Below are 25744 nucleotides of genomic sequence, written 5' to 3'. Positions count from 1 at the left end.
GCCAATAATTGCACAGAATGTCCGCAGTTGCCTGATTTAGACTACTTTCCTGTGCCCCAACCCGCGGCTCGCAGCATACGACCATGTAGTCTGACGTTGACCCCAGCGCTGAAATATGCGAGAGGCATGCGTAGCTAGGTGAGCCGGTGCACGCAAAGCCGCTTGGCTTCGTAGTAAGGCCGTGTATATAAAGAGGTGGAAGACACTACTTTGCTGGGCAAGCATTCGCTGAAGTCTTGGTTGCTCTTCTTCCCGACAAGCTTCCCACCATGGCGCGCTTCGCTCAACTCGCCGCCGTTCTGGCCGCTGCTTCGCTAGCCAATGCTCGCGCGCCGTTCATCAAGGAACGTCAAGTGCCCGCTGACCCTACCGGCGTCACGACCATTACTTCTGCTGCTGGTGCCAAAATCACGTACAAGCAGCCTGGCAAGGCTGGTGTGTGCGAGACCACCGAGGGTGTCGACGACTATGCCGGTTACATCAGCCTCAACCCGACGACGAACATGTTCTTCTGGTTCTTCGAGGCTCGCGAGAACCCGTCCGAGAAGCCATTGGTAAGTACTGTGTTCGTGAAGCGTTACTACAATTTGTACTAATCATATTGTCAGACCTTGTGGTTGAACGGAGGACCCGGAAGTGACTCTCTCATTGGTCTGTTCCAGGAACATGGCCCTTGCAACGTTACCGAGGACTTGAAGACACAGCTAAACCCTTACTCGTGGAATGAGCGCAGCAACATGCTGTACCTTTCACAGCCCGTGGGTGTCGGCTTTTCCTACGAAACCACCGAGACAGATGAGGATGGCCGCTACTCGCTCGTCGACCCAGACACTGCAAACACCACCGATGCTGCAGCCATTGGTGCATGGCACATTCTCCAGGCTTTCTTGGAGCTGAGCCCGCAGCTCGACCCCGATATCACCAACTTCACTTTCAACCTTTGGACGGAGAGGTAGGTCATGTGATAGTCTAGAAATGATCGCAATGCTGACAATGTCCCCAGTTACGGAGGTCACTACGGCCCAGGCTTCTACAACTACTTCTACCAACAGAACCAGAAGATCAAGAACGGCTCATGTGCCGGTGTCGAAGTCGAGATGGACACTCTCGGTGTCATTAACGGTATAATCGACGAGCAGATCCAGGCGCCCTACTACCCCGAATTTGCCGTCAACAACACCTACGGCATCAAGGCCGTCAACGACACCGTCTACACCTTCATGAAGAACGCCTACTACATGCCCGAAGGCTGCCACGACCAAATCGAATACTGCAAGCAATCCGACCGCACCACCGAAGCCGGCTACCTCACCTGCGCGCAAGCCACCAACCTCTGCCGGTCCCTCGTCGAAGAGCCCTACTACGCCTTCGGCGGCCGCGGCGTCTACGACATCCGCCACCCCTACGACGACCCCACACCCCCGGACTACTTCGAGGACTTCCTCAACATGGCCTCCACCCAAGAAGCCATCGGCGTAAACATCAACTACACGAGCACCAACGCGCCCAACGTCTCCTACGGCTTCTCCACCACGGGCGACTTCGTCTTCCCCAACTTCCTCGAAGACCTCGAGGAGATCCTCAGCTACGGCGTGCGCGTCGCCCTCCTCTACGGCGACGCAGATTACATCTGCAACTGGTTCGGCGGCGAAGCCGTCTCCCTCGCTGTCAACTACACAGACTCCGAAGCTTTCCGCGCTGCGGGCTACACGCCTTTCCTTGTTGATGGCGTTGAGTATGGTGAGGTGCGCGAGTATGGTAACTTCTCTTTTACAAGGATCTATGAGGCGGGGCATGAGGTACCATATTACCAGCCTGTGGCTAGTCTTGAGCATTTTAAGCGCGTGTTGGATCATGTTGTTATTGCGGATGGAAGTCAGGTTGTTACGGATGATTATAGTACGAATGGGACGGCGGAGAGTACGCATACGGAGGAGTTTGTTCCGTTGCCGCCGACTAGTACGCCCAGTGCTAGTGCTGTTAGTAGGGTTAAGAGGAACGTGGTTTAGATAGGTCGTGGTTGCCATGTGAATGGATGAATGAAATTACGCATAATAATGTGGTTCCTTAATGGCTTGCTTTGAGTAGATAGGCTTTAACGGAACGACTGTGGAAGGGTCTCTTTTCCGGAGTCTATCAGTATATTCATCGATACGGAGTCACAGACATAAGATAGTTTGACCTGTTCACGTGACGTATGAGCTTAACGACCGCCAGCGTGCCAGTTTTGTATGCTCGGAATATTCACATGGATCTGCAGAAATGCTGTGCTGCTTTAATTTACTTAGGAAATCCGAGATCTGATCTTTCTCTCTTATGAACCTGCATCACGTCCAGGAAACCCCATGCCAAGATCCACGTGACAATGCATCGTTTGGCAGCAGTTGGCCCAATGAAGATGTCAGTGATAACAGTCCTACTTTGAGTCTGAATGTCGGTTCGCCAGTCGTATGATGGCATGAAGCGTATTATCAGACTTGTCACTTCAGCACCACAGTCTCTTGTTCCATACCCTGCCAACAATGCTGGATACCGTAAAAGCCATGCACGTACGCAGCTCCGATGAACTCAAGATCAGGCCCACTATCTTTCGATCTAAGCACGTATCCAACACTTCCGCCACCTTCAAGAAAGTACACCGCATCGCCCTGCTCTGTGTCCGGTGGTACAAGTAAGAAGTATCCGGTCTGCGTGACTGCGATGCATCTACCAATCGATGCGTATGGAAGTGTTGTTGCGAGCCAGTCATTGAACCATAGCAATGCCATATTTCCCTGTCTAGAGAAGAGGAATGACCGACTTCGGCGTTGACGATGGTACGGGCTACGTTGCCATCTCTCTTGCGCGCGATGATTCGTTGAGAATGGCATAAGAACGTCTGTCGATTTCAATCGCGGGTGACGTCCGACTCGTATCCAGAAATCGCCGATCGTATGTGGATCTACGCGTACACCTCTGGGCCATTGTTCATGACGAAATGGTAAAGCAGTGATCTCTGAAGCCGATCCGCCAGTGTATAGATCAGCCCACTCCTCGAAGCGGGTGGTATCAGGCAAGTGTAGTGTGGCATCCCAGACGGAGCTGATCGTTTCAATCGTGTCTAGCTTGTACCCTTGCAGTGTGATCGTTCTTCCATCTGCACTGAACGACGCTACTGGACACTGATTACTAGTTCTTCGAAGTGGCGGCATCCACGATTTGTCAGGCCATATGTTATCGTGAAACTGGGATCTGTAGTGTATAGGATTCGATATACGCTGTATGGGAAAAAGTCTTTGAGCAGTCCAGTCAGGTACCCAAGAAGGCAGACCGAGTATGTTTGGCGTTGCGTCTTTGTAGCAAAGGATTTCCAAGGAACGTTCGGTCTCGATGCTGTAGCGCGCTGCTCTTAAGTAGACTTCGTCTGCAGGCAGTGTATAGTCGACGTCTAACAGCCACGCGAATTCAGCTTGCGCAGTACTTGTATCCAGCAAGTTCAGTAATGAGAACACTTTGTCACGAGGATCAGTAGCCAGACAGAAGCGGCTGTCTTGAAGAACCTCGGTTAGCCGTGGCTCCAACCACAAGAAGAAAAGAGTGCACAACCACTTGTAGATACTTGCCAGCATCCCATATCCCCCATACCGATCCAGACATGAAACAGACGAGATGCCTGAGACGTCCATAGCTGTCCAAGTTGTTACAATCAATTCATGTTGGCGAACGGAAAGGGGCAACTGGAAGAAGCTGAACTTCTGCCCGGGAGAGTAAGCACCAAACCAGCTGACAGTCCAGGACAGCTTGTCCCATGACATATGGTTCCCCTTGTAGTACACAATGATCTTTGACGTGTTGGACATATTGATCTCTTGCAAGATCCAAACTCTTCGAAACCATGGATGAGCGAATAGGACCTGGAATTCTCTCATGGTATCGCTGACATTGGAATCGGAAGCTTTCAGTAGTTCACAAAAGAGCTTCCAAGTACTCAAAGCTGTCGCGGGCTGCTCTGGTCCCTCCGCTGAGCCTAGAAAGACAACCGTCCTTGTCGCATGCTTGTACACAAGGTGCATGATCGTCACCTGACTGTTGCGCTCTTGGATATCTTCTTGGTTGATACAAAGCTGGTCAATCCAAAGTATGCGTTTCTTATCTGGATAGCGCATGACTCGGAGGGCTTCCCGGAGGTTGCTGGTAACGCGAAGAAAGGAGCCGTCGCACTCCACCCGATAGCATCGATCTGGCAAACCCCATGTATATGAGAGTGCTTCGTATGAAACACTCTGGTTGATCGCTATGTGACGTAGACTGCAGAGTATATCGTCTTCCTTGGTGCCTGGTAGGAGGTGGAGCACTCGTATCTCTGTAGGCGAGCCGGTACCGCTAGCGAAGCTCTTGTAGACGTATGGCTCCATGTGATGCTGTAATAAGTGTTCAGCTTTGTGAGTATGGCCATGCTGACAACCAGGCTGAGCGAACGAAGTGAAGGTTCGGGGCCAACGCCCAGGCGCCCATGCTGAGCCATGTGGCTTACTGCCTTCCAGCCAGCTGCTTCCCACACACGCCACATAGGCTTTACATCTGCTCCTCTTATATCGCTGCCCTCTTGCCTAGGCGTTTAGCTATTAATAACTTTCGGGAGTTTCTTCGCGATAGCGACGGAGTGCGTAGCCGTTCTTAGCATGGTGCGCGAGCCCGTCTGGGCATGACGTCACATGTGTCAAAGCTACGCCGCACTCTCGCTGCACGCTTCGTGCTGACGTCCTTCAGCCACCATCACTATCACAAATCGAAGTCGCCATGCATGCGCACTCGATCGAAAGAGGACCACTCCGACAGAATATATGCCGTACACGCAAGTCGATTTCAACGCCCTCGACATGAGAGGTTACTCACGCGTAACGTTCGCGCAATCGTGTCCCCGACCACGCGTCAAACGCGTCTCAAAGGCCTTCAGCCACCTGCAGATATAGTCATGTATTGTGACGCCAAGTTCACAACGCTACATGCATATGCAGCTCGCGCCACCAACAATGGTATTCAAACGCCAGCTCAAGCCTTGGAACGTCACCGTTGAGGAGAATCAACATGTAGTGAGGCTGTGTCAGCCCGCAACAAGGTGTCGCACTCCCCATGCTTTCTGGCACCCCTCGCCTCTGGGGCCACACGTGACGGTCGTACGGCGCTTAGACAGCATGCACAAGCAGCTGCAAGGTCAAGAAGACCCGACCGGAGATGCACGTAGGGCAGGAAAGTCCCTAAGGTACGAGTCTACCTTGTCTGAAAACGAGTAGTACAAGCTAACAAGATGGCAATAGGGCCTCATCCACGAATACCCAGCAGTACGCGAACTCTACAACCGAAGGCGAGTCAAACACATCGAACTCGAAGCCTCCTACCTACAAGCTGGTCAACGACAAAGCAGACCACGATGACGACTTTCTCCTGCTGGCAGGAACGCCGGAGCCTGGCTATCTCGTCCCTACAAAGAAGCGCTTCTTTACAGGATGGCGCATGGGTGCGCTCGCATCGGCTACCTGCGCCATATTGGTGTTCAGCATGAACCTCGCCGTCACAATGTGGGTCTGGAAGAACCCCGATTACGAGCATGCGAATGGCGTTGGGACATTATTCCAAGGCAGCTGCTCTACTGTTAGAGAAGTGAATGTCTACGTCCACCTGGTCGTGAATATACTCAGTACCTTATTGTTGTGCAGCTCGAACTACTGCCAACAGATCCTCGCCGCACCAAATCGAGAAGAGCTGGGGCGTGCGCACTCACGGCGAAACTGGCTGCACATCGGCGTTCCTAACCTCCGCAACCTATGGCATGTTGGATGGGATCGCTCCGTATTGTGGATTTTGCTGTTTCTCTCGTCTGTACCGCTACATTTGTTATTCAACTCTGTTGTCTTCACAAATGTACAGGCAAATGAGTATGCTGTTATACCGACGACGCTTGACTGGGTAACGTCTACGCAAGACGTTTACGACACTTCCGGCTTCCTGAACGTCAGCATGAATGCAACAGAGGCGATCTCCTCAACGATTAGGGACCAATATAGATTTGACCCCTCTGATGCGGTCGCGTTAAGGAATGGCAGCACGATGCCCAAATACAGGAATGTTACCACATCAGATGTCTCAAAGCATACGGTACGCAGTATGTATCAGCAGTTGGGAATTTATACTTGATCCAAGCAAGCCCAACGGTTTTCCGGGACGCTACTGTCTGGGTTGGTCGACGTTATCGGAGCGGCTCTTTCGAATGGGTGCTTAGAACACCAGAGACGATGAAAGAGGACCTCAGAAACGATACATATGTTATCGAAGATCCAAACCGACATCTCCCGTTCATAAGTACGCCATCTATGTATCCGTCCAACGGGTGGCGCTGCCTTCCTCATCGTCCAGAGAAGTGTAAGTGAGCTCCGTATTCGCCACCTACGAAGATGGTGTATTGACTAGAGTTGACACAGGCGATCCTGGCGATGGGACCGCAATCCCAAGCAATCGATCAGCGTGGCAGCCATTCGAAGTACCCGTGGCATACTGCACTATCGAACAAGTCGAAGAGTTTTGTAAGCTGTAATTCAGCTTTACCATCGCCACAGCAGTTATTTTGGCCAACCTTGTCAAAGCGATTTGTATGATACTGTTGCTTTTTCTGTACTGGGATCATGGCGCGCTTGTAACCATAGGAGATGCGATCGCGGCATTTCTTGAAGATCCGGATCCCGAAACCTACGGTCGTTGCCTGCACACCAAACGAGACGTCGGTGTCCGATGGAACTGGAACGAATACGCTAGCATTCCGAAAGTGGCACTCGACACTGAGCCCGCGAGATTCAAAATGAGAAGAACGAGGTGGGCTAGAGCTCCGAGCACCATGCGTTGGTGGCAGACGTACTCTGCGTAAGTCGTGTGCAAGCCGTTCGCGGTCATCTACTTACCTTTACAGATACACCATTATTGCTGGGCTCGGTGGACTCTCCATAGCACTTTCGTTGGAAGGCATGCCCAAAGACCCTGTAAAACTGTGGAAGACAGGGTTTGCGACAGTCAACGGCAACAATCTCCTGGACTTCAGCACATCACTAATTCCGGGCGTGCTCTTGGCGAATACACCTCAACTAGTCCTCTCATACTTGTATATCGCGCTAAATGCTCTCTACACAAACATGTTCGTCGCAGCGGAGTGGGCAAGCTACGTCAAAACACGGAAATCACTCCGCATCACATCGCCCACTGGCTTCCAACGCGACTCGTACTGGCTCAACGTACCCTTCCGCTACGCTATTCCCATGACCATCATGTCAGGTCTCTTCCACTGGCTCGCGTCACAAAGCATATTCAAAGTACAAATCTCCATCACAGACATGCACACGCGCAAAGCCGCTAGCGAAGTCTCAACATGTGGCTATTCACCCGTCGCTATCATCCTGACCACGGTCGTTGGTTTCACCATCGCAGCTGGCGGTCTCGTCATCAGCAGGTTCTGGTATCCAGCTGGTATACCTCTGGCTAGTAGCTGTTCTGCTGCTATTAGCGCGGCCTGTCATGCGCCGCCAGAAGATGTGAACGCCAGTCTTTTACTGGTACAATGGGGTGCTGTTACACATGGGAAAGTAGGCGAGGGTGGGGAGGGGCCGATCGGCCATTGCTGTTTTACGAGCTTCCCGGTTGAGATGCCTATCCCGGGGCGGTTGTACGCATGAAGTGTATGAGTAACGCGAATATCTCTACGCCGTCGCAGCTCTAATGGCATTAAGAGTACCACGACTATCAATCTTAATTAGAGCAGACAAGGAATGGTCGAGCTAATGATATGGCGCTTATGTTAACGGTAATTCTTTTCGAGCGCCGCGCCCTTCTTATCTGCACCTGTTGACTATCTGCTCCAGGCCCTTTGCAACTATGTCCCCTCCTACCAGAACATTCATCGCGCTACTGGAGTTCCCCACGGAATAGTCGTCAGTCTTTTGCTTCGCGCATCGCTGTTGTTTCGCGTCCCCGAATTCCCTGTTCATGGACTATTTTGACTTGTTCCACCATTTCCTGAACTTGGAGATCAGTCAATGAACTTGTTTCCCCTTGTTGCCGTAATCTCGCGAAGACCATGTCCTCGGCAAACGGCGCATTGATAAGTATTCGAAGGTTGGTCGGTAACGCGACTGCACCGGTGTGTTCGTCTAAACAACCTTCTAAAAGATTTTGCGTACCCGGTATCCAAAACGCTTTCTCTCTCTCAGATAGTGTGATAAGGGATTCGCCAGTAATGACGATCTCCAGGGCTGCCATCCACATCAACACCAACCCTGGCCGGTACGCCTCACATGACCGCAGATCGAACGCCCACTGAATCTCACACAACGGATGGCTTCTGCTATACGCCACCCATGCATTCAGGGAAAGCTGAAACCTGTTTCGGCCCGGCCAGTAAATCATTACCGTCAACATACGGTCCAACTTCCGGTCGTATGGAACCCGAACGAACAGTCTTCGAATGGGTCCATGGCGATACACATCAGAGTCCATACCCCTGACGAAGCGCCACATAATTCCGTTGTACATCAGCCGCTGGGCCATATCCTCGACATGGACTACATTGGGTTTTAAAGGGAGCTTCTGCGTCTCTGCACGGACTTGGTGACAAATGAGTTTGAGGGGGTTTGCGATGGGGCCATCAGCGGCGTTTCTTGGGCGGAGTGTGATGGAGCTTGTGAAAAGTCCTGTGAAAGGTACAATTGACAGCCCATCTTCGTAGTAGAGAGCGTATTCATATATCATGGTGCGCAGCTCCAATGGTAGATCAAGAAGCTGTGAGGGGCCCGTTGGTGAGGGCGAGGGGTGGATCCTCGTTGGCCATGACACTGAGGAGATGTAACCGCCCATGGTGATGATCAAGAGTCGGAGATTGGGAATGCGCGCTGGTAAGACCGAAGGGTTGAGAAGGGTTCTTATCTCTCGAGAGGAGTAATCGGTCGACCAAGAAGCGTAGGAGCCTTGACTGTCGCCACTTCCAAAATCACCGCTACTGTGAATGACCGCCAAACCGTCAAAGATCATGATCTCGGTGCGTGAAACTTGTAGCTTGGCCACCGAGCGTACAAATAGGCCTCTGCTTCACCGCTGTATTTCTACAACCACACAAGACTGCTCCACCAGTCTCAACTACCCACCTAACGAACGCACACCACAACTATGACTTCAAGACACAAGCAGCCTCTGCGATTCCGAAGCCACCCAGCCGATGCCGCAGACCCCAGTGGCGTATGCCACTATCTGAACCTTCCTCGAGAAATACGAGACATGATCCATACATACGCCTTGACATGCGAAGATGACCTTGTCGCGACTTCAGCACCCACCCGGCATGGCCCCGGGCATTTCCGATGGTCGCCGAGTCTCCAGCCTTTCCAGTACAGTGAGCGACCAGCCGAGGACTATCACCGCGCTATCTTCAAACCCGGTGATTGCAACCCTCTTCGCTTAGTCTGCCATCAGACTCGTGCGGAGACTCGGGGGCTCTTGCTGAGCTTGAACGATATTTCCTTCTCTCTTATACCGCAAGGAAATAGTCGCTGGCTCGATAAATTGTATGAGAGAATCTTCAAGGACTTCTACACTCAGTGCAGTCACATCAACCGGAATCGCCTGCGCAAAATGACTGTTCACGTGTCTTCTCACAGAGTCAGAAGCTCGGATTTTATCCGAGTTCGCGATATCCTCGACTGGTATACCTGGAAGTTCTCTTTCCACGACAACATCTCAATTTTTTTCCGCTTCAACATGGACGGTATCAATCCGGAACACTACCTCAAGGAAACCATCAGCTGGAGTCTGCTGCGCCATGAAGCTTTTCCTGAAAATCCTGGAAGGAGGGGGCCCTCCATGGACACGTTGCCGTGTTATAAGAGGCCTGTGCCGTTTGCGCCTAACGTACGTTTCTCGATCGTGCAGGAGTTTCCGGAAGATGTTGTGGAGGCGCAGTGGAGGGCGGCTTGTGGGAAGTGTGCCGAGTCTGGTCGGAAAGACGCGGGTTGCACCTGTGTGGAGGGTATAGCGGGGTCACGGAGGGTGTTTGAGGAGGGCTTGTAGGCTGCGGTGGGGTTCTTGCGTGGATCCAGCGTATGGCGGCGACAGCCGTTCAATATTCACGTCTTCTTGAATTACCTCTAGTTTGATCACTTGCTATAGAAGCCTTAATTAGCTTTCCATATGTGCTGTTTCGTAATGATACTTGCAATATCTTGAATGCACGGTATTCCGCATCATGCCTACTAAAGTCTATATCCCGAAAACGTCTCGTTCCTCCCACGACTACGCCGCCGCGCTATTCTCCGCCAAAACCCCATTCGCCGCCGCCAGCTCTCCCATAGCCTTCCCACTCCCCTTCTGCTTACTCTTAAAGTACTGCGTGAAATCATGTCGAACCTGATGTATAGTCTCTGCAACGCTCTTCCCCCACACCGGATCATCACTCGCCCTCTCACACATCTTGAAGAACTCCTTCCTCTTCTCCTCGTGCTCGGGGTCCCAAAGACGGTGGAAGTTTTCGCGCGACATGGGGTCGATCATTTCGCGCCAGATCTTGATGCGGATTTCGGAGTATTTGTCGAGGATGGAGTCGTCGAGTTCGTCGAGGTGGATGCCGGTGAAGCAGTCGTAGAGGGAGCCGACGTCGGCGAATCCGCCTGTGAGGCCCATGCCGCCGCTGACGTTATGTTAGTAGAGTCCGCTCCTCATAAACTGGTATACATACAATGGATTGCACAGATGCGCTGCGTCGGCGACTAGTACAATTCGGCCTACGCGGAAGCTGGGCGCGCATCTTTGTTGGAGCTTATAGGGGCTCATACTCTTGAGCTTGTACTCATGGGGCTTGGGGTGACCGGGTAGGATTTGCTCGTAGCGGAGGGGTTGGCGTTTTACGAGCTCTTCTTTTGAGAGGCCTTCCGAGTCGCCGTATGTCACTCGCCAGAGGCCGTCGTTGGTGATCTTTGCGGCCATGTACCAATCCGTGGGGTGGACGATGAAGTTTGAATCCCACCAGTCGAATTTCTCGTCGAAGGGTAGGTAGACATTGGTAGCGACAATCTGCGCCTTGAGCGTCTCCCCTGGATATTCCTTCCCGAACAACGCTGTGCGCACACCACTTGATGCGCCATCAGCACCAACTAAATAATCGCCTGTAATCTTCTTCTTCTCGCCATCCCTTGTCTCGACAATCGCGGTCGCGCTGTTGTCGTCTTGCTCTACACCGGTCAATTTGTGGCCCCACTTGATCTCGGTGTTCGGGTAACTTTCAAAATGCTTCACAAGTAGGGGGCCTAATTGATCGAGCGGTAGCACAACCATTGCGTATTTTGAGTCTTCTGGATCGCGGCCCATGCCACCTAGAAAGGTCCCATCCTGCAAGCGCCAGCATACACCTTTAGGGTGCAGCCCGACGGCACGTACATCGTCTATGATGCCTGCGCGATGGAAGTCGTAGACCGCTGAAGGCGCATAGTGAGCAGCCCGCGGGTTGTCGTTGATCTTGGTATCCGCATCGAGGATGGTGACTTTGATGCTGAGGTTCTTCGCTAGAAGAATTCCAAGCAAGAGACCGGAGGGGCCAGCTCCTACGATGACGACCTATCGGTGTTAGCGACATACACATGCAAGCCATCACGGAGGAACATACGTGATTAATCTTCGGCATTGTGACAGATTTGGTCTACCGCATACAGATGATGAAGAAGTATATCTCAACCACATGTCATCCTTTAAGAAACTCAGATGACATGTCCATTATGGTGGGGCTGTCACATCCCCGCCTCCAAACTTCTCCATGCCAACTCGCAGAGTGTCGGCTGAGCTGCAGCTGGCAGGTGCGGGGAACGAGTCGACAGCCCCACATCCATGGTAGGTAATCGGCACCGGGACATCGTGGGACCGCCCGGACCGGCACTCGTGCACGTGATGCGCTGAGTAATGATAGCCGTGATAGTGGAGCAAAGGGTCTTGGAGCCGCAACAATGCTTCCTGCAGGGCTGGTGGATCGTGAGGTGCCTAAGTATGACGTAAGGAAGAGCACGCGTCTCCCCTGATGATCATAACTCTGGCGCGCGCCTGAGCCCGACAGCAGGCAAGCAACCGTTGCTATAGCGAGTGCGTCTTACGAAGATGGTGACGAAGACATTGCGATACACATAAGAAGTGTTGGGAAGACGTGGCCCACGCTATCGACACCTGGAGGTCGCGAACCTTGTGGAGAGTGGAGATAAGTCGTAGTGGTGGCAGGTGGTGAGATCCTAACAGAATTAGAACGCACCACCCGCGCGCGACGTCATGATCATGGCGTATCGTCGTGTCCGTCACACGCAAACACCCTAGCATGTGACGATGCGAGCGACACCGAAACATGCGCTCCGACTTCTCTCGCGGCGCATTGTTGTTGGGACCGTGAGATGCGCAGGGACTCCCGGGCTCGCGAAATAAGCTTTACCGGCCTTTCAGAGAATTTGAGCCGCAAGTTTGCTCTCGTTCGCCACCAACGCGACCACACCCAAATCCAACACCATGCGACGACCTAGGTAATCTATCCATGGCTATCGTGTTCAACGCATTCCTTTTCAGTGCGCCTCCGCTGCCATGACTCAACCGTGTGATGAACCTAGGCGCTGGTTAATTCTCGATCATCGCCTAGGAGCCATTGCTCCACCCATGCTATCATAGCACTCCAAGCTCATTCCCACGATGCCCCTAGGTTTGCGACGATTGGGCCGACGCGCGCTGAGAGGCTTGGACGACCCAGTTATACCCACTGTCTCCTTATCTCGGTTTCCCTCAACCAGAATGTCCCAAGCTTTGGCACCACGATGTCCACTTTTCTTGCTGCGCCGACATCCGTCCTGGGTATGGGTGACTGCAAATCTTGGCTGTAGCGGTGTCCGCGCTTTGTCCACTGTCGTCAGTCCAAGAGCTTCATCAAACATTGTGCAATCCTGCTGCTAACATGTTGCTTCAAAGTCGTCGTACGCCGACTCCTGACGGCTCCCTAAAAACTCTGCGCGTCCGGCGAATGCAGGCGTCTTTATACTCTGATATCTTCGGCACGCTTGCGGCTCTTTTGCATCGGCCTTCGCGGGTTCCCTAAAATATATTTAACGCCGGTGCAGCCACAACCGCTGCAGCGATCAAGGTTCTGGAAGTTTGGGCTACGACTTCTGGTGCCTGTCGCGATTTTGGCGCTCCCGACGTTCCACGTCCCCTGCACTTTCCGCTCCACCCTCACGCTGTCGAGCTGACGAACCCGACACCGAACCTTCTGGCCGCTGTGTTTCGACTAGGAAAATTGGGTCGGCACGCCACTACAGAGTTTGAGAACCCTTACAGACCCGTTCGGGACTACGCGACACACACCATTGCACTAGAGGCTCTTATCAATCCCACGCAACATTAGGAGTACTCGCCTTCCATCGCGATCCCAGCTTTTGACTCAAAGCAACACTTCATTCGTACCTGATTTCCTGTCATTACGATATTATTATTCGATTTCTAGGCATCATCCACACACAGGCCACAACAACCAGTCATACCCTGTTTGTACCTTGGAACTCACGATACTCGATAGATCCACCTGCAGGCGCATGAACGGGACCGGATATCAACTCGCCTATTGAGTACCGCCGCCTGATTAGCGCACAGTCAGCACTCACCACGCGAACGTTGTTTGCACCGAGTCGCGGAATCCGGCGCATTGGTCATTATTGCGAGCGCACTGGCTACTCCTGAAGCGCCCAACTAGCCCACGATAGTGCCCAAACAACACAATATCATCATGAATCCCTCTCAAGACGCCGGTCCCTCTCGTCAGGCCACTTTCGAACTCGAGGACCAGATGTCTACCACTCCCGGCAGGAAACGTGTTGGTTGGCAAGCAGAACACCCCGCTGTACGAGCAACACAGTCACCTGAGGACACTGGCTCTGCCGGGCAAAACACCCCTCTCGTGCGGAATGATGTATCACATGATGATCTCCAGAAGATCCGTGCCTCGTTACGCTTAGCTCTTGGGAACGAACATTTACCAGAAGAGGTTATCCAGGAACCTATCACTGCTCCAAAGGATGTACAGAAACCCCGACCAGCCATTCGGAAGCCAGGCCCTCGGACTCCGCCCCCGGAGTTCTACCTCAACGACCAACCAAATCCATTCGACGACCAGAATGCGGCAGCGACGCCTTCAGTGCACCAAGAGCTCAAGGAGAGATCTGGACTCGCTGCTCAACGACGTGCGGCAAGATTGTCGAAGTCGGTGGGCACTTACTCTGCTCCAGTATCCCGGCGAAACTCCAAGGAGCTGGCTTCTCCACCAGTTGAACTCCAGAACCTGTCAAAGCAGTACGAATCCGTCGGCGAAACGACTGACGACGATGATGAAGACCCGCAGTTCATGAAGCGCGCATCCATGCTCCTTCGTCAGCACACCATACGCGCCGCCAATGGACAGCCCGCATTGAGCGCCGAGGATCTTTACCATACCGAGGCCACATTACGGTCAGGCCAGGTGACACCGGATGCTATGGAGGTTGAGGACGAACACGTCGTTCGTCCTACCAAGTACCGGACAGGAGTATTGGGTACCCTAATGAAGATGTCTAGTAACGCGGCACCACCTTCGTCATCTTCGTCATCACGCAAACCCATCCATCACCGAACCCTCAGCACCAGTACATTCAGCGGAGCTTCGACTGCTGCGAACTCACCCAACCCCTCACCACCCGCTTCCGGATATTCCACCCCGCGCGGAGGACGTCCCTGGTTCAGGAGTCACTCCAACAACCAGTCCGCAACTTCCATCTCGCACTTGGTCGGATCGTCGGCGCACAGCTTTGCGGCGCCTGCACAACAAGAACTAGGTCAGGAGTATGATCAGCAATACAAGAAGACCGCGGCGCGCCCTGGCATGGGCAAGCGATCCAAGTCAGACGAGTCCATACTCCCATTCAAGAAGAACAAGAGGAAGGAAGAGGAGATCAAGATCAAGATTCATCTCGCTGGTACACTCGCGCGTCAGAACTATCTCCGCAAGCTGTGCAAAGCGCTCATGATGTACGGAGCCCCCACTCATCGACTGGAGGAGTACCTGAACATGTCGGCTCGTGTCTTGGAGATCGAAGCACAGTTCCTGTACATGCCAGGTTGCATGATCGTCGCGTTCGATGACTCCTCAGTTCACACCAGTGAGGTCAAGCTCGTTCGAACTAGTCAGGGTGTCGATCTCGGTAAACTGCACGATGTTCATGAGATCTACAAGGACGTGGTACACGACAGGATTGGTGTCGAAGAAGCCACACCTCGACTTGACGCTATCATGGGGCGCAAAGCTAAGTTCAACAAATGGCTTCGCGTGCCGATGTACGGTTTGGCATCCGCAACTGTAGGGCCTTTCGCGTTCCAGGCTCGATTCGTCGACCTACCCTTCTGCTTCCTCTTGGGTTGCCTCATCGGATGGCTTCAACTCGTCGTCGCACCCGGAAACGATCTTATCAGCAACGTTTTCGAGATTGGAGCATCGGTCATCACCAGCTTCGCGGCGCGCGCCCTTGGATCGATTCGACATGACGGGAAAGAGATCTTCTGCTTCAGTGCCATGGCTCAGTCTAGTATTGCCCTCATCCTACCCGGTTTCATGGTGCTTTGTGCATCGCTGGAGCTCCAAAGCAAGCACATTGTCGCTGGATCTGTGCGCATGGTCTACGCTATCATCTACTCCCTCTTCCTTGGTTTCGGTATCACCATCGGCACTGTCCTGTATGGCATGATGGATCACAACGCCACCTCGCGCACAACATGCCATGAACCCATGTCAACCAACTTCTACTATCTCTTCGTCCCTGCATTCGCCATCTGCTTGCAGATCGTCAACCAAGCCAAGTACAAGCAGATGCCCTCCATGACTGTCATCGCTTTCATCGGCTGGGTTGTCAACTTCCATAGCTCAAAGTACTTCAAGAGCAACGCGCAGGTCAGCAACACGCTCGGAGCACTGGCTATCGGTATCGCCGCCAACGCCCATGCTCGCTTCGGTCGTCACATCGAGAACTGGGGTCATGACACCTGGGAGAACAAGCTGCGCCCCCACTTCGTGAAGGTGCGAAAGATGTGGCAGAAGAAAAACCACGGACCGCTCACGCTCCGTACGCAAAAGGTCGAGCGATCAGCTTATGACCCAACCCACACCAGCAGTGGCCACACATCACGAGCTAGCTCAGTCAGCGACTTCACACCTCACACTCGCAAGATTGGCTACGGTCTTGCCGCAGCCGCCATGTTGCCAGCTATCTTCGTCCAAGTCCCATCTGGACTCAGTGTCCAAGGCTCTCTCGTATCGGGTCTGACCTCAGCCGACCAAATCGTGCGCAACCAGACTGGCAACGCTACGACAATCAGCAGCGCCGACGTTGGCGGCAGCACAAGCATCAACTCCATCGCTCTGGACGTTGGTTTCTCCGTCATTCAGATCGCTATTGGTATCACAGTAGGCTTGTTCCTTGCTGCGCTTATCGTTTACCCACTGGGCAAGAGAAGGTCGGGGCTGTTCAGCTTCTAGGGGAGGCTGCACCTACCACCGGCTTTCTCGCACCCATCGCTCATCACCTTTCTCCTTTCAACATGTTATCCGCCGCAGTTCCCTCAGCGCATCAAAACGCATTTCTTTTGTTGTCGTGTTTTACAAGCAAGCGAGTCTAGCATTTGCAGGAGTTGGTGTTGCTATTTTTACATATATAGATGCAGCTTCTGCGAAGCTACGAATAAGATTAGATACACGATTCTCGTATAATGTATTACTATCCTTGGGCTGGGCCTCCCAAACAGTGCCGCTCTTCCCGGGTATGATGATGTCACCAGCGTGCACAACCATATATTGAATAGCGCTGCTTGGCACCCGTGCCTCAGATCGGCATCGCTGACGCTCCACCGCTTTGGTCTCTGCGTAGCAGAATATGGCCATTACTCGTCTGATATCAACGCACACCTCTGCACAACATGTCTTCAGATTCGAGCCCTATCATGCCGCAATACAGCGTGAATGTTGGGGTGCCGAGGCGCATAGCTACCCCGCATGCTTGCATTTCTAGGGCTATTGGCATCCAGTAACGTGCCAAAGACGTACCCACACGGCGCCTTAATGTGTACTTTGCGGCACGCCGTGGCTGAACGCACGCCCGAAACCTGGTTCATGACACGTAACGCCGAAGCCAAACATGCGGACATCGGTGTCGGTGGTTGGTAGCTCCAGATTACAAAGCTCGCGGGTTACACGTCCGACCTCATGCGCAACGACTCCATACTAAAGTATCGTGAACATATACATCTTCATCACGAGCAACTCACCTGACAGCTTTTATAACTCACTTCGCAACTGCTCAACATGACAGTAACACAAATAATCCACTTCCGCGCACCCTCCGCCTCGGAAGCCGACGCAGCAGCCCACGCCGCCGTCAAAGCCCTCAAAGGCGCCAAAGCCCCCGAGAACTACGTCCTAGGCACCCAAACCCAGGACAAGCGCAATCTACAACTGACCTCTGAATGGCACGACCCCAAAGCCGAGTCCTCAGCGGAAGCAAACACGTACCGCGAGACTGTCATCAAGACCCTCGGAAACCCCGACAAGATGTTTCACGTCACTTTCAAAGACGGCCAGTCCGCCTTTGACAACGGCGGTCCAATGTCGTCTCCCCTAGTCGAATTCGTACAGACCTACTTTCCAGCCAGCAAGATCAACGAGTCGTTCAGGAATAAGATTGAAAAGGACTTCAACAAGTTCAACGACATGTGTGCGAAGGCTTTGAAGGGGAGTGGAGGTTTGACGTACGGATGGGTGATGGAGGAGCTGGAACACAAGGATGTGAAGAAGGAGAAGGCGAAGTGCTTTTTTGTGGCGAGGGGATGGGAGGGTATGCAGTATTTTGAGGAGGCGGTTAAGAGCGAGGAGTACAAAGAGGCGATTGGGATTTTGTTGGGGTGGGAGGCGCCGTGGGAGTTGTGGCATGTGAAGAGGGAGTATTAGATGGGAGAGGGCTGTGGACTAGGACGTGGCGGGGCGTGATGCGCTGGTATGAGCCGAATATATCCCGCGACCTCAAGTCGCAATTCCCGTCACCATCATGTGATGCGGACGTCGTCTGTGAGTCTAAGTATGGGTCATCGCAGTACCATGTCATCGCGATGCATATCCTGCGAACACAGCCCTTTTACGTGAAAATTTGGTGTGGTTAGGAGTACAGTCACTGTGGTTGGTCAACGCACGACCTGCCCATACTTCGCAGTACTTCCCATGATGTAATGGTATGTATGCCGCAAGACATGACAAACAGTTTAGCTATCGCCAGTGTCGATGCATTGTACTCGGAATGACTTGATTGGATCGTTGCTCACTCTGCTTCAGCGCAGTACCACTGGGACAGTGGATTTACCAAGGTATCGCATCGGCGCTCAGGTCTGAGTCACAGGTGCAGCCTGACATGACACATACTTTAGCTACCCCAGTGTTGGTACGTTGCATTCGGGAGGGCTCCATTGGATGTTGCTCGCTCTTCGTCATCGCAGTACCAGTGGACGAAGTGGATAGAATAGATGCGACCAATGTATTGCATATGTGTTTTGATCTGAGTCAGAGGACGGAATCGTATATAAGGGCTGCATTCCTGGCTTTTCTACTTGGACAACTTCATCATCAGACAGTATCGAAGACCTTGACGCTAGTACCAAAACACATCCGCGAATTACAAATATCTACATTTGCTCGACTAAGACGCAAGATCATAACTACAAAGTGCTACTGTACTTCCATCTCGACATTTCCGACATCATGGCTAACATCAAAGATTTGGAGATGCAGTGCAAGTTTACTGAACTGCGGAGCGCTGAGTTGCAGGAAAAGTCGCATCGAGAAAAGATGTTTTGGACTACCCTGGACAAACGTTTCGGCACTAGCAAGCCAGAAGTCGTCAAGGAGGATGCTAGTAAAGCAGAAATTCCGCAAATCAGGCGGCTCGAACAAGACACAAGCGCAATGCCGCATGCGTCTGCAAGCATTGTTTATTTCAACATGAGCATGGAATTGAGCGACATGCTTCCACAAGAGCTTCGCGACATGATATACGGAAAAATCATGCCAAGCCACGTCATAGTCAGAAAAGCCGAAGCTGGCGGCATATTTTTCGAAAATGAGGAAGATGGAAAACGCTTCGACCTCGCTCACCACGAGGGCTTAGGCCCAGAGATCTACCTGGAGTTCGTTGAGCGCTTTTATCGCACAACGCAATTTACATTTGAACTTCCAAGTGAAGAAGAGAACATAGCCCTGTTTCTCGCTTCAGACACATCCGGACTCCAGCTCGATCTAAACAAGCTAGTCTCGAAAATCTCGCTTGATATCAACGAGCGCCACTTCACAAAGATGGAGGAGGCAGGATATGAATTTGGCTTCGACACTCCGTATACAAGAGCGTCGCCGCCAATCACCGAGCTTTTGATGCTGCACAAAACCCCCAAAATGGTTCTCAAGCGGCGCCTTGATTTCCTCACCACTTTGCTGCCGATGGATAGCAAGAGTCGCATCCTCACTGTCGCTTTGGAATACGACGTGAGGCATAGGAATTATCTGCTCAATATCCTGCTGCCAATCCTCCAAAAGCTCAAGAGCAAGGGCTGGAGACTACGTCTGGAGCTTGAGGATTACAAGACAGCGTCGGATCGCTGCGCGAGCTTTACTGAGGATACGCTGGACTTTACAACGAAAGGCTGTTTAGAGGGTGTGCAGAAGTGGCTTCAGGTTAGTGAGATGGATGCACTTTGCAAGATCAACACTGACTTGATCAAATAGATGAATTAATGAGTTGGAATGATGTGTGTATATGCACTCTGATTAAGGGAGGGAGCGAACACTTCTAGGGTTGCTTCATATAGAACAATGGAAATCACCCAGACGTCTACATTACCCCCCAGAGTGCGTGAAGCTTCATTTTGATACTGATGTAGGCGGCAAAGCATAAATTCAAAGAGGGCAATGTAAATGACCCAGACATCTACATTACCTCCCAGAGTGTGTGAAGTTTCGTTTTCATGCTGATGTAGACGGCAAACCATGAATTGATAGAGCACTATATCCACACGGAGCGCCCGACCTGCTTAAGCATACTGACCGTCAAAAACTTATACGTCTCCAACGTCCTCAACAGCCGGTATACGAAACTCCAACTCCTGGCCCCCGAAAACGCCTTCTGGCTTCTGATCCCAAAAGGCCTGCCTACATGCGAGCAAGTCATCCACGCTCATGCTGTCCCTGCTCATGACCCAAGACCACTTCTCTCGGCCATTCAGAATCGTTACGACTTGTCCATTCTTGACCAGATCCTGGAAGAACGGCAGCAACTTCTGCATCAGCACCAGCAGCAGAAGACGCCCAATGAGTTCAAAGTCTTCTGTGTTTTCCCACTCATTTTCTGCTTCGTCGCCGCCTTCATATTTGAATGGGCCCTCGTGGGAAGAGTCCCTCCATGCCTCCATGATATGTTTTGGCAGAAGGTGGGACCAAGTCCTCATGCTGGGTCGAATGTCTATAGTAATCCGAACACCTCTCTGTGTGAGCGTCTGTAGCGGCGCGAGCTCGTTCAAGAGAGTATCTCCAGCGACAAGTCTCCATAGAGAGTGCGCCGGGTCTTCCTCGAGTACTGGGTCGTACGCTTCATATTCTAAACCTTCATCCGCAGAGCCTGAGATTGAGTCCAGATATGCTTGGCTTTCTTCCGCAGATTCTGAGTCTTCCGGGCCTATCCATTCCTCGTGGCACATATCTAACGGTATCTTGAGATGAATGTTGCGCACGAATTCCTTTGGGACCAGGTACTCGTATCCCCTCCAACGATTCTGGTTAAGGAAGCGCGTGAGGTGGACTAGACGGTCGATGGAGAAAACCGTCTCGCGATGGAACGTCTTCATTCTCTCCTCGGCAAACTCAGGGCTCACGATGTTGGTGTCTAGATACCAGGGCGTTTTACAATCTTTTCCATTGAACTCTCCGTTCAGAGACTTAGAGGTGTATACTCGTTCCACGACTTCTTGGTTGCTGGATTCGTCTCCCAAAGGCTCTTTGTGTTCGACGTCATAGTCGACTTCAAGTTCCTTAGGGTAGGGTTCGACAAAAGCGTAAACTATGTCTACGAGCTCCGTGGGTAATTTCTCGGAGATAAGTTCGCAAAAGACCCTCGCTTCGCTATTGTGCTCCAGAACGAAATCCAGCTCTGCTTCAACGCGTGCCAGTCTTTCTCTAGTAGTTTGAGCTGTAGATTGGTGGACTAACAGGCGCTTCTGGTACAAGGCAGCATGCGCAGCATTGTCTGGGTTGTCCGTGTATTCAAGCTTCCGGGCGATGAAGTCTTCGAGTTCCACTTCTTTCGCCTGCTTGGACTGACAATCTTGCCTTAGGGTTGACACAACATTCCTAAGTGCAAGACAGCGAAGTCGGAAGTGCTCTCGTTCATCCTTGGCACACGATGTCCGTCCAGAGGAATCCGTGAAGCTGTCGACCTTCCAAAGACGGAGATCGTCGGCAGTCGCTCTGTTATGTGCCGCAGACATCAGAGTTTGACCGAGTTGATTGAAAGTAATGATTGGTGTGAATCGTCGATAAGGGTGAAGTTTGGGAGTTTTTATAATGGGTTACAAGCGTAGTGTTCACCTACCATTGTTGTGAAAGTGGCCAAGCGGCGGGATTGCACGACGCAACTCACTCACTCGTCGTGTGGAAAAGGTGCCTTCTTTTACGCACATTACTGTGAAAGCGTTTGACTCGAATGTTCGTGAAATAGCTTGTTGAAATAGCTGCAAAGACGCGCCGTAAGAATGCCGAGGCAATCAACGTCATATCCTTCCGACTCCATGAACGCCAGAGAAGAACCGCCAAAACTTTGTGGTCTAGAGATAGACCCGTAAACGGAAAGTACAAATACATGTTATACAGTTCGTGATACAATCATCGTATCGTTCGATGCGACAAATTGTTGGAAGAAACCCTCTTGACACCGCCCAGATGCAAGACGAAGGACAAAATGGTACAGAAACTGAAGGATATACAGCTAGAAGGGGTCACAATGCACGATCCTCGGACTATGCCGCACATCGCGTACAGCAGGAATGGTTTGCGATCTGGAAGCTCGGGTGTGAAGTAGGGTGTCGTGAGGCGAACGAAGCGGCGGCGCATCGTGCGGTATGTCTGCACGAGCATGTGAGCGCATATGACTTGGAGGTGGCGATCTTGGGTGAGCGACTGGGCGCATTGGTGAAAGCTCATATTGATCGGTCTTGGGTTGCCAATTCGGTGGGGCCTCCATGGGTGACGATGGCGAAGGATAGTCTGTCTTGGCACTGCTAAACCAGCCATTGATTGCTGCACCCATGGGGGATGTTAGGTCTTGTATCGAACCGGGTCTGATTCCAGTCCCCTCATATGTGGTCATCAGCGGTGGTGTCTGAAGATGCGTTGTGGTACTGAACTTCCGAGGTTGCGCACGGCTGGACGACCGTGTTATGAGTGCCCCTGGACCGGAAGGACTCTTCGTGACTGACGGATCAGAAGACCTTACGCTCGTAGATATCGTTTGTGATCGCATTGCTCGAATTGGTGGCACCCGAGATGGGCTATACTGTGGCTGCGGTGAAACGGAAGAGGAGCTTTGAGCCGGGAAAAGCGAAAAGCGTTCCGCATATGGCGTAGTCAAAGCCGGCGTTGGGGTGCGACTGGAGTAGCATGAGCTTGAAGAAGTTGGTCTGGGACTGTAGATCTTTGTTGGTGGGCTGGGTGCCTTCCTGGAAGGGATGAATGATTGCGGAAGCAAAGCTTGTGGCGATGCGCACGATGGCGAAAGCACGCCCGAGCTTTCTGTGCGTGGACTCGCCCAGTCTAAGCTTCGTTGCCGCCGAGGATCTCGACATGGGATATATATGTTCAAACCGCGAACGCTAGCCTGCTTGCCGAGCGGCGTCTGCGGCCGAGGAGGCGATAAAGGCGATAAAGGTCTTGGAGCGGGAATAAAAGGCGAGAGCTGCGGCACGCGATTGTATGGAACAACGGCATCTGCAGTCGGGTTCCAGAGTTCAAGAGCCTTGGTCTTGTTGTGTCGGCGAAACCACAGCGAGGACCTTGAGCGCCCTGTCTCTTGATCGATGAGATGGAGGCGACTCTTCGTCGAGTGAGTCCTTCGCAAGTCACCGTCCATACCTTTGAAGAAGGGCACCATGTATGGAATGCTGGCAGTTGCGATGCTGAGGCATACATGGGCTTGCGATACGATCGCCGGCACCCAAAGTCGGTATTGGGGATCGCCATGGAGCGTAGCTGGGAATAGCAAAACGAGACGAACAATTGCCAAAATTAGCACCAACATGCGCGGCGCAAAGCATGCAATGACTGCAAATTTCCTTGAGAGCCGTACTTGAAGGTATGCTACGAGGTGTATGGAAAGCATAATGACTGCGACTTCGGTGGAAATGTCGACGATGCAATAGACGATCCAAAAGATGCGCTGTTCAGGTCAGCTTTCAGATCGTGTTTCATTGGGTCCTATGTTGCATACCGAGTTGAAACATCTTGGGCCTACAATTTGCCAAGGTCGAGGTAGCTGGCACTGAAACGCAATTGCGACAAGCGACGCTGCTGTCCAGACTGACACCACCACACTGAAAGCTACCACAGCTCGGCGGATGATGCGTTGCGTTACGACGACATTGTAAAATATTACCAATATCGATAACTTCGCGAAGCCAATGGCTACGATGTAAACAATCTGAGACGAATAGTACCCTTTCATGAGGAAGATGGTTTGCTCCGGGGTCAACGGGCCAACAGTGCCGAGACCTTCGAAAGACAGGACAAGGGCTATGATTGAAAGACTGACGGCGAAGGACTGCATGCATTAGCGAAGTTCGAGAGATATGTTGTGCAACTTACAAAAGCCATAAATATCAGGAGATCATCGAGCGCCATTCTCCGAAAGACAACAACCTTCATTATCTGCCGTGCTCCAAAAACCATCATCGTGATGATAAGGATGACCCATGATGCGGCCCTGATGGTATTTCCTCGGTCGATGGGGCTGGCTGATGTACTTCGGGGCAGGAAATATCCACTCGGTAACTTCATATTCGACACAAGGGAAAAATGGACAACGTCCAGGAAACTGACCCAGAAGGAAACGATAAGGAAATAGTGAAATGATCAGACCTTCTTACCCCATATCACCCTAAGCATGACGAAAGAGCAGGTCATGGAGCAGAAAGGCTGTAGCTGGTAAGGCGAATTATGGGTGAAGCAGAGCCTCGCGTGTGCTTCGAGTTGTCCAGGGTGCGGGCCAAAAACAGTACACGAGGCGATCAATCCTAGAATATCGCTACAACACTTTCTTGGTACTGCTTACCTTGACGTTCAGTTCGGCAGTTCATCTCAAGCTGCTACACTTTTGTCCTGGGTAAATAGGACCTTGGCGTCTCTGGTTCGCTGTTCAGAGCCCCTCTGCCTCTTCCCTAGGATTAGTGTCCTGCGATGCACTGGTAAGCGCATATGCGACTCGGCAACGCTGCGTCATGCATCTAATCTTGGGGTGTATAGGCGCTTGCGATGATTTGTAGATGCTGCTGATGGATGGCGCGGCTGACATGCGCTACGTTCCTTCCGGCGGGTATGCGCGTTGGGGCGCGGGGCCATCCTCCCGCGCCCTCAACGTAGACGCGCATGAACACTGGTGAACGGTACGAAGTGACTAAATCGCGAAACATGTTCCTTAAATGATCATCGCTGGCAGGAGGATGTTGCGGTCTACGCAGCATCCGCGGATCGCTGGGGCTCAACGACGGTGAAATCGTACATGGTTTGCAAGGCTTCTGTGCACTCCATCAACTGGTAGTCATCAGCTTGCCTCGTAGCCTTGTCGCTGTAGACTTGTCTCTGAAGTAGAATGCCAGACCGGATTTCCTAGAACGGTGAAGACGACGGTTCCGGCTATGTACGCTGAGGTTGGGTGCGGTTGTCTTGGGTTCGCGTAACGTGGCGCGTCTTTTCTTAGGTCTTCGTGCAGACCCCGGAAACCGATCCCAAGGCCAAGCGTACATCCTTCCCAGGTACCGATAGTGTGACTCGGCGCTTGAAGCCGTCTTATCTTGCGATTCGGGGTTTGAAGTAGATAAGGTGCCTATTCTTGTATTCAGCCCACGACTGAGCAGGTGATGCGCTCGAAACTGAGGGCGATCGAGATTATTGAAGATATCAGTAAGCGGACCGCTCATGCGACGAACACTATAGTGGTGTCGATCAAGCACAGAGCGCTTGAAGCGTGCTGATGAATCAATAAGATAGAAGGTGGGCCAGAAGTCGTTCGCGAAGAGCGTTGTTGTGATGGGTCGCGAAAGCCGCCAAAACCTTGGAAGGATGGGAGGGCCGCGCCTTGACCCAGCCTAGCGGATGATGTCAGCACCGCCTTCCAGCCGAGACCGCTCTCACCCACTCGTCTGAACGGCAGCTTCGTCAACAGTGACAACACCAGGCGATCCCGACGCAAGATGAGAAACCCGCCAGCGCAATGCATGCCCACTGCATTACTCAGGACCAGAGTGCATTGATAACCCAGAGACGGTCACTGCGCGGATCATCTACGGCATCTGCCGGCACGCATCTTCGTGCGCGACAGCGTTGATATACTCAATGCCCCCGACA

At 52.3% G+C, this 25744-nt stretch overlaps 8 protein-coding genes across 8 annotated transcripts; 6 read left to right on the top strand and 2 right to left on the bottom strand.

The window, feature by feature from the left end:
- Positions 1 to 269: 269 nt before the first annotated feature.
- On the top strand, positions 270 to 2009 carry J4E86_006123 (uncharacterized protein; the record flags this gene model as incomplete). Its single annotated transcript, XM_051446654.1, has 3 exons — positions 270 to 554; positions 609 to 952; positions 1004 to 2009. The coding sequence occupies 3 exons, from the start codon at positions 270 to 272 to the stop codon at positions 2007 to 2009; spliced, it is 1635 nt and encodes a 544-aa protein (XP_051302229.1).
- Positions 2010 to 5174: 3165 nt separating this feature from the next.
- On the top strand, positions 5175 to 6174 carry J4E86_006122 (uncharacterized protein; the record flags this gene model as incomplete). Its single annotated transcript, XM_051446653.1, has 2 exons — positions 5175 to 5242; positions 5298 to 6174. 2 exons carry the CDS (start codon positions 5175 to 5177, stop codon positions 6172 to 6174), a joined length of 945 nt encoding a protein of 314 aa, XP_051302228.1.
- A 694-nt stretch (positions 6175 to 6868) lies between these two features.
- Positions 6869 to 7697, top strand: J4E86_006121 (uncharacterized protein; the record flags this gene model as incomplete). The annotated part of the gene is made up of 2 exons (XM_051446652.1): positions 6869 to 6894; positions 6941 to 7697. 2 exons carry the CDS (start codon positions 6869 to 6871, stop codon positions 7695 to 7697), a joined length of 783 nt encoding a protein of 260 aa, XP_051302227.1.
- A 2605-nt stretch (positions 7698 to 10302) lies between these two features.
- J4E86_006120 (uncharacterized protein) lies at positions 10303 to 11686 on the bottom strand (the record flags this gene model as incomplete). The annotated part of the gene is made up of 3 exons (XM_051446651.1): positions 10303 to 10696; positions 10745 to 11619; positions 11669 to 11686. 3 exons carry the CDS (start codon positions 11684 to 11686, stop codon positions 10303 to 10305), a joined length of 1287 nt encoding a protein of 428 aa, XP_051302226.1.
- A 2121-nt stretch (positions 11687 to 13807) lies between these two features.
- Positions 13808 to 16582, top strand: J4E86_006119 (uncharacterized protein; the record flags this gene model as incomplete). Its single annotated transcript, XM_051446650.1, has 1 exon — positions 13808 to 16582. The coding sequence occupies one exon, from the start codon at positions 13808 to 13810 to the stop codon at positions 16580 to 16582; it is 2775 nt and encodes a 924-aa protein (XP_051302225.1).
- An 822-nt stretch (positions 16583 to 17404) lies between these two features.
- J4E86_006118 (uncharacterized protein) lies at positions 17405 to 18046 on the top strand (the record flags this gene model as incomplete). The annotated part of the gene is made up of 1 exon (XM_051446649.1): positions 17405 to 18046. The coding sequence occupies one exon, from the start codon at positions 17405 to 17407 to the stop codon at positions 18044 to 18046; it is 642 nt and encodes a 213-aa protein (XP_051302224.1).
- Positions 18047 to 18847: 801 nt separating this feature from the next.
- Positions 18848 to 19864, top strand: J4E86_006117 (uncharacterized protein; the record flags this gene model as incomplete). The annotated part of the gene is made up of 1 exon (XM_051446648.1): positions 18848 to 19864. One exon carries the CDS (start codon positions 18848 to 18850, stop codon positions 19862 to 19864), a length of 1017 nt encoding a protein of 338 aa, XP_051302223.1.
- Positions 19865 to 20193: 329 nt separating this feature from the next.
- J4E86_006116 (uncharacterized protein) lies at positions 20194 to 21618 on the bottom strand (the record flags this gene model as incomplete). Its single annotated transcript, XM_051446647.1, has 1 exon — positions 20194 to 21618. One exon carries the CDS (start codon positions 21616 to 21618, stop codon positions 20194 to 20196), a length of 1425 nt encoding a protein of 474 aa, XP_051302222.1.
- Positions 21619 to 25744: the final 4126 nt, after the last annotated feature.

Source organism: Alternaria arbusti, assembly GCF_024043155.1.
Source record: "Alternaria arbusti strain BMP 1465 chromosome Unknown scaffold_7, whole genome shotgun sequence".
NCBI lineage: Eukaryota > Fungi > Ascomycota > Dothideomycetes > Pleosporales > Pleosporaceae > Alternaria > Alternaria arbusti.
Note: the sequence above shows the minus strand (reverse complement) of the source record. Positions and strands in the feature narration are given on the sequence as shown.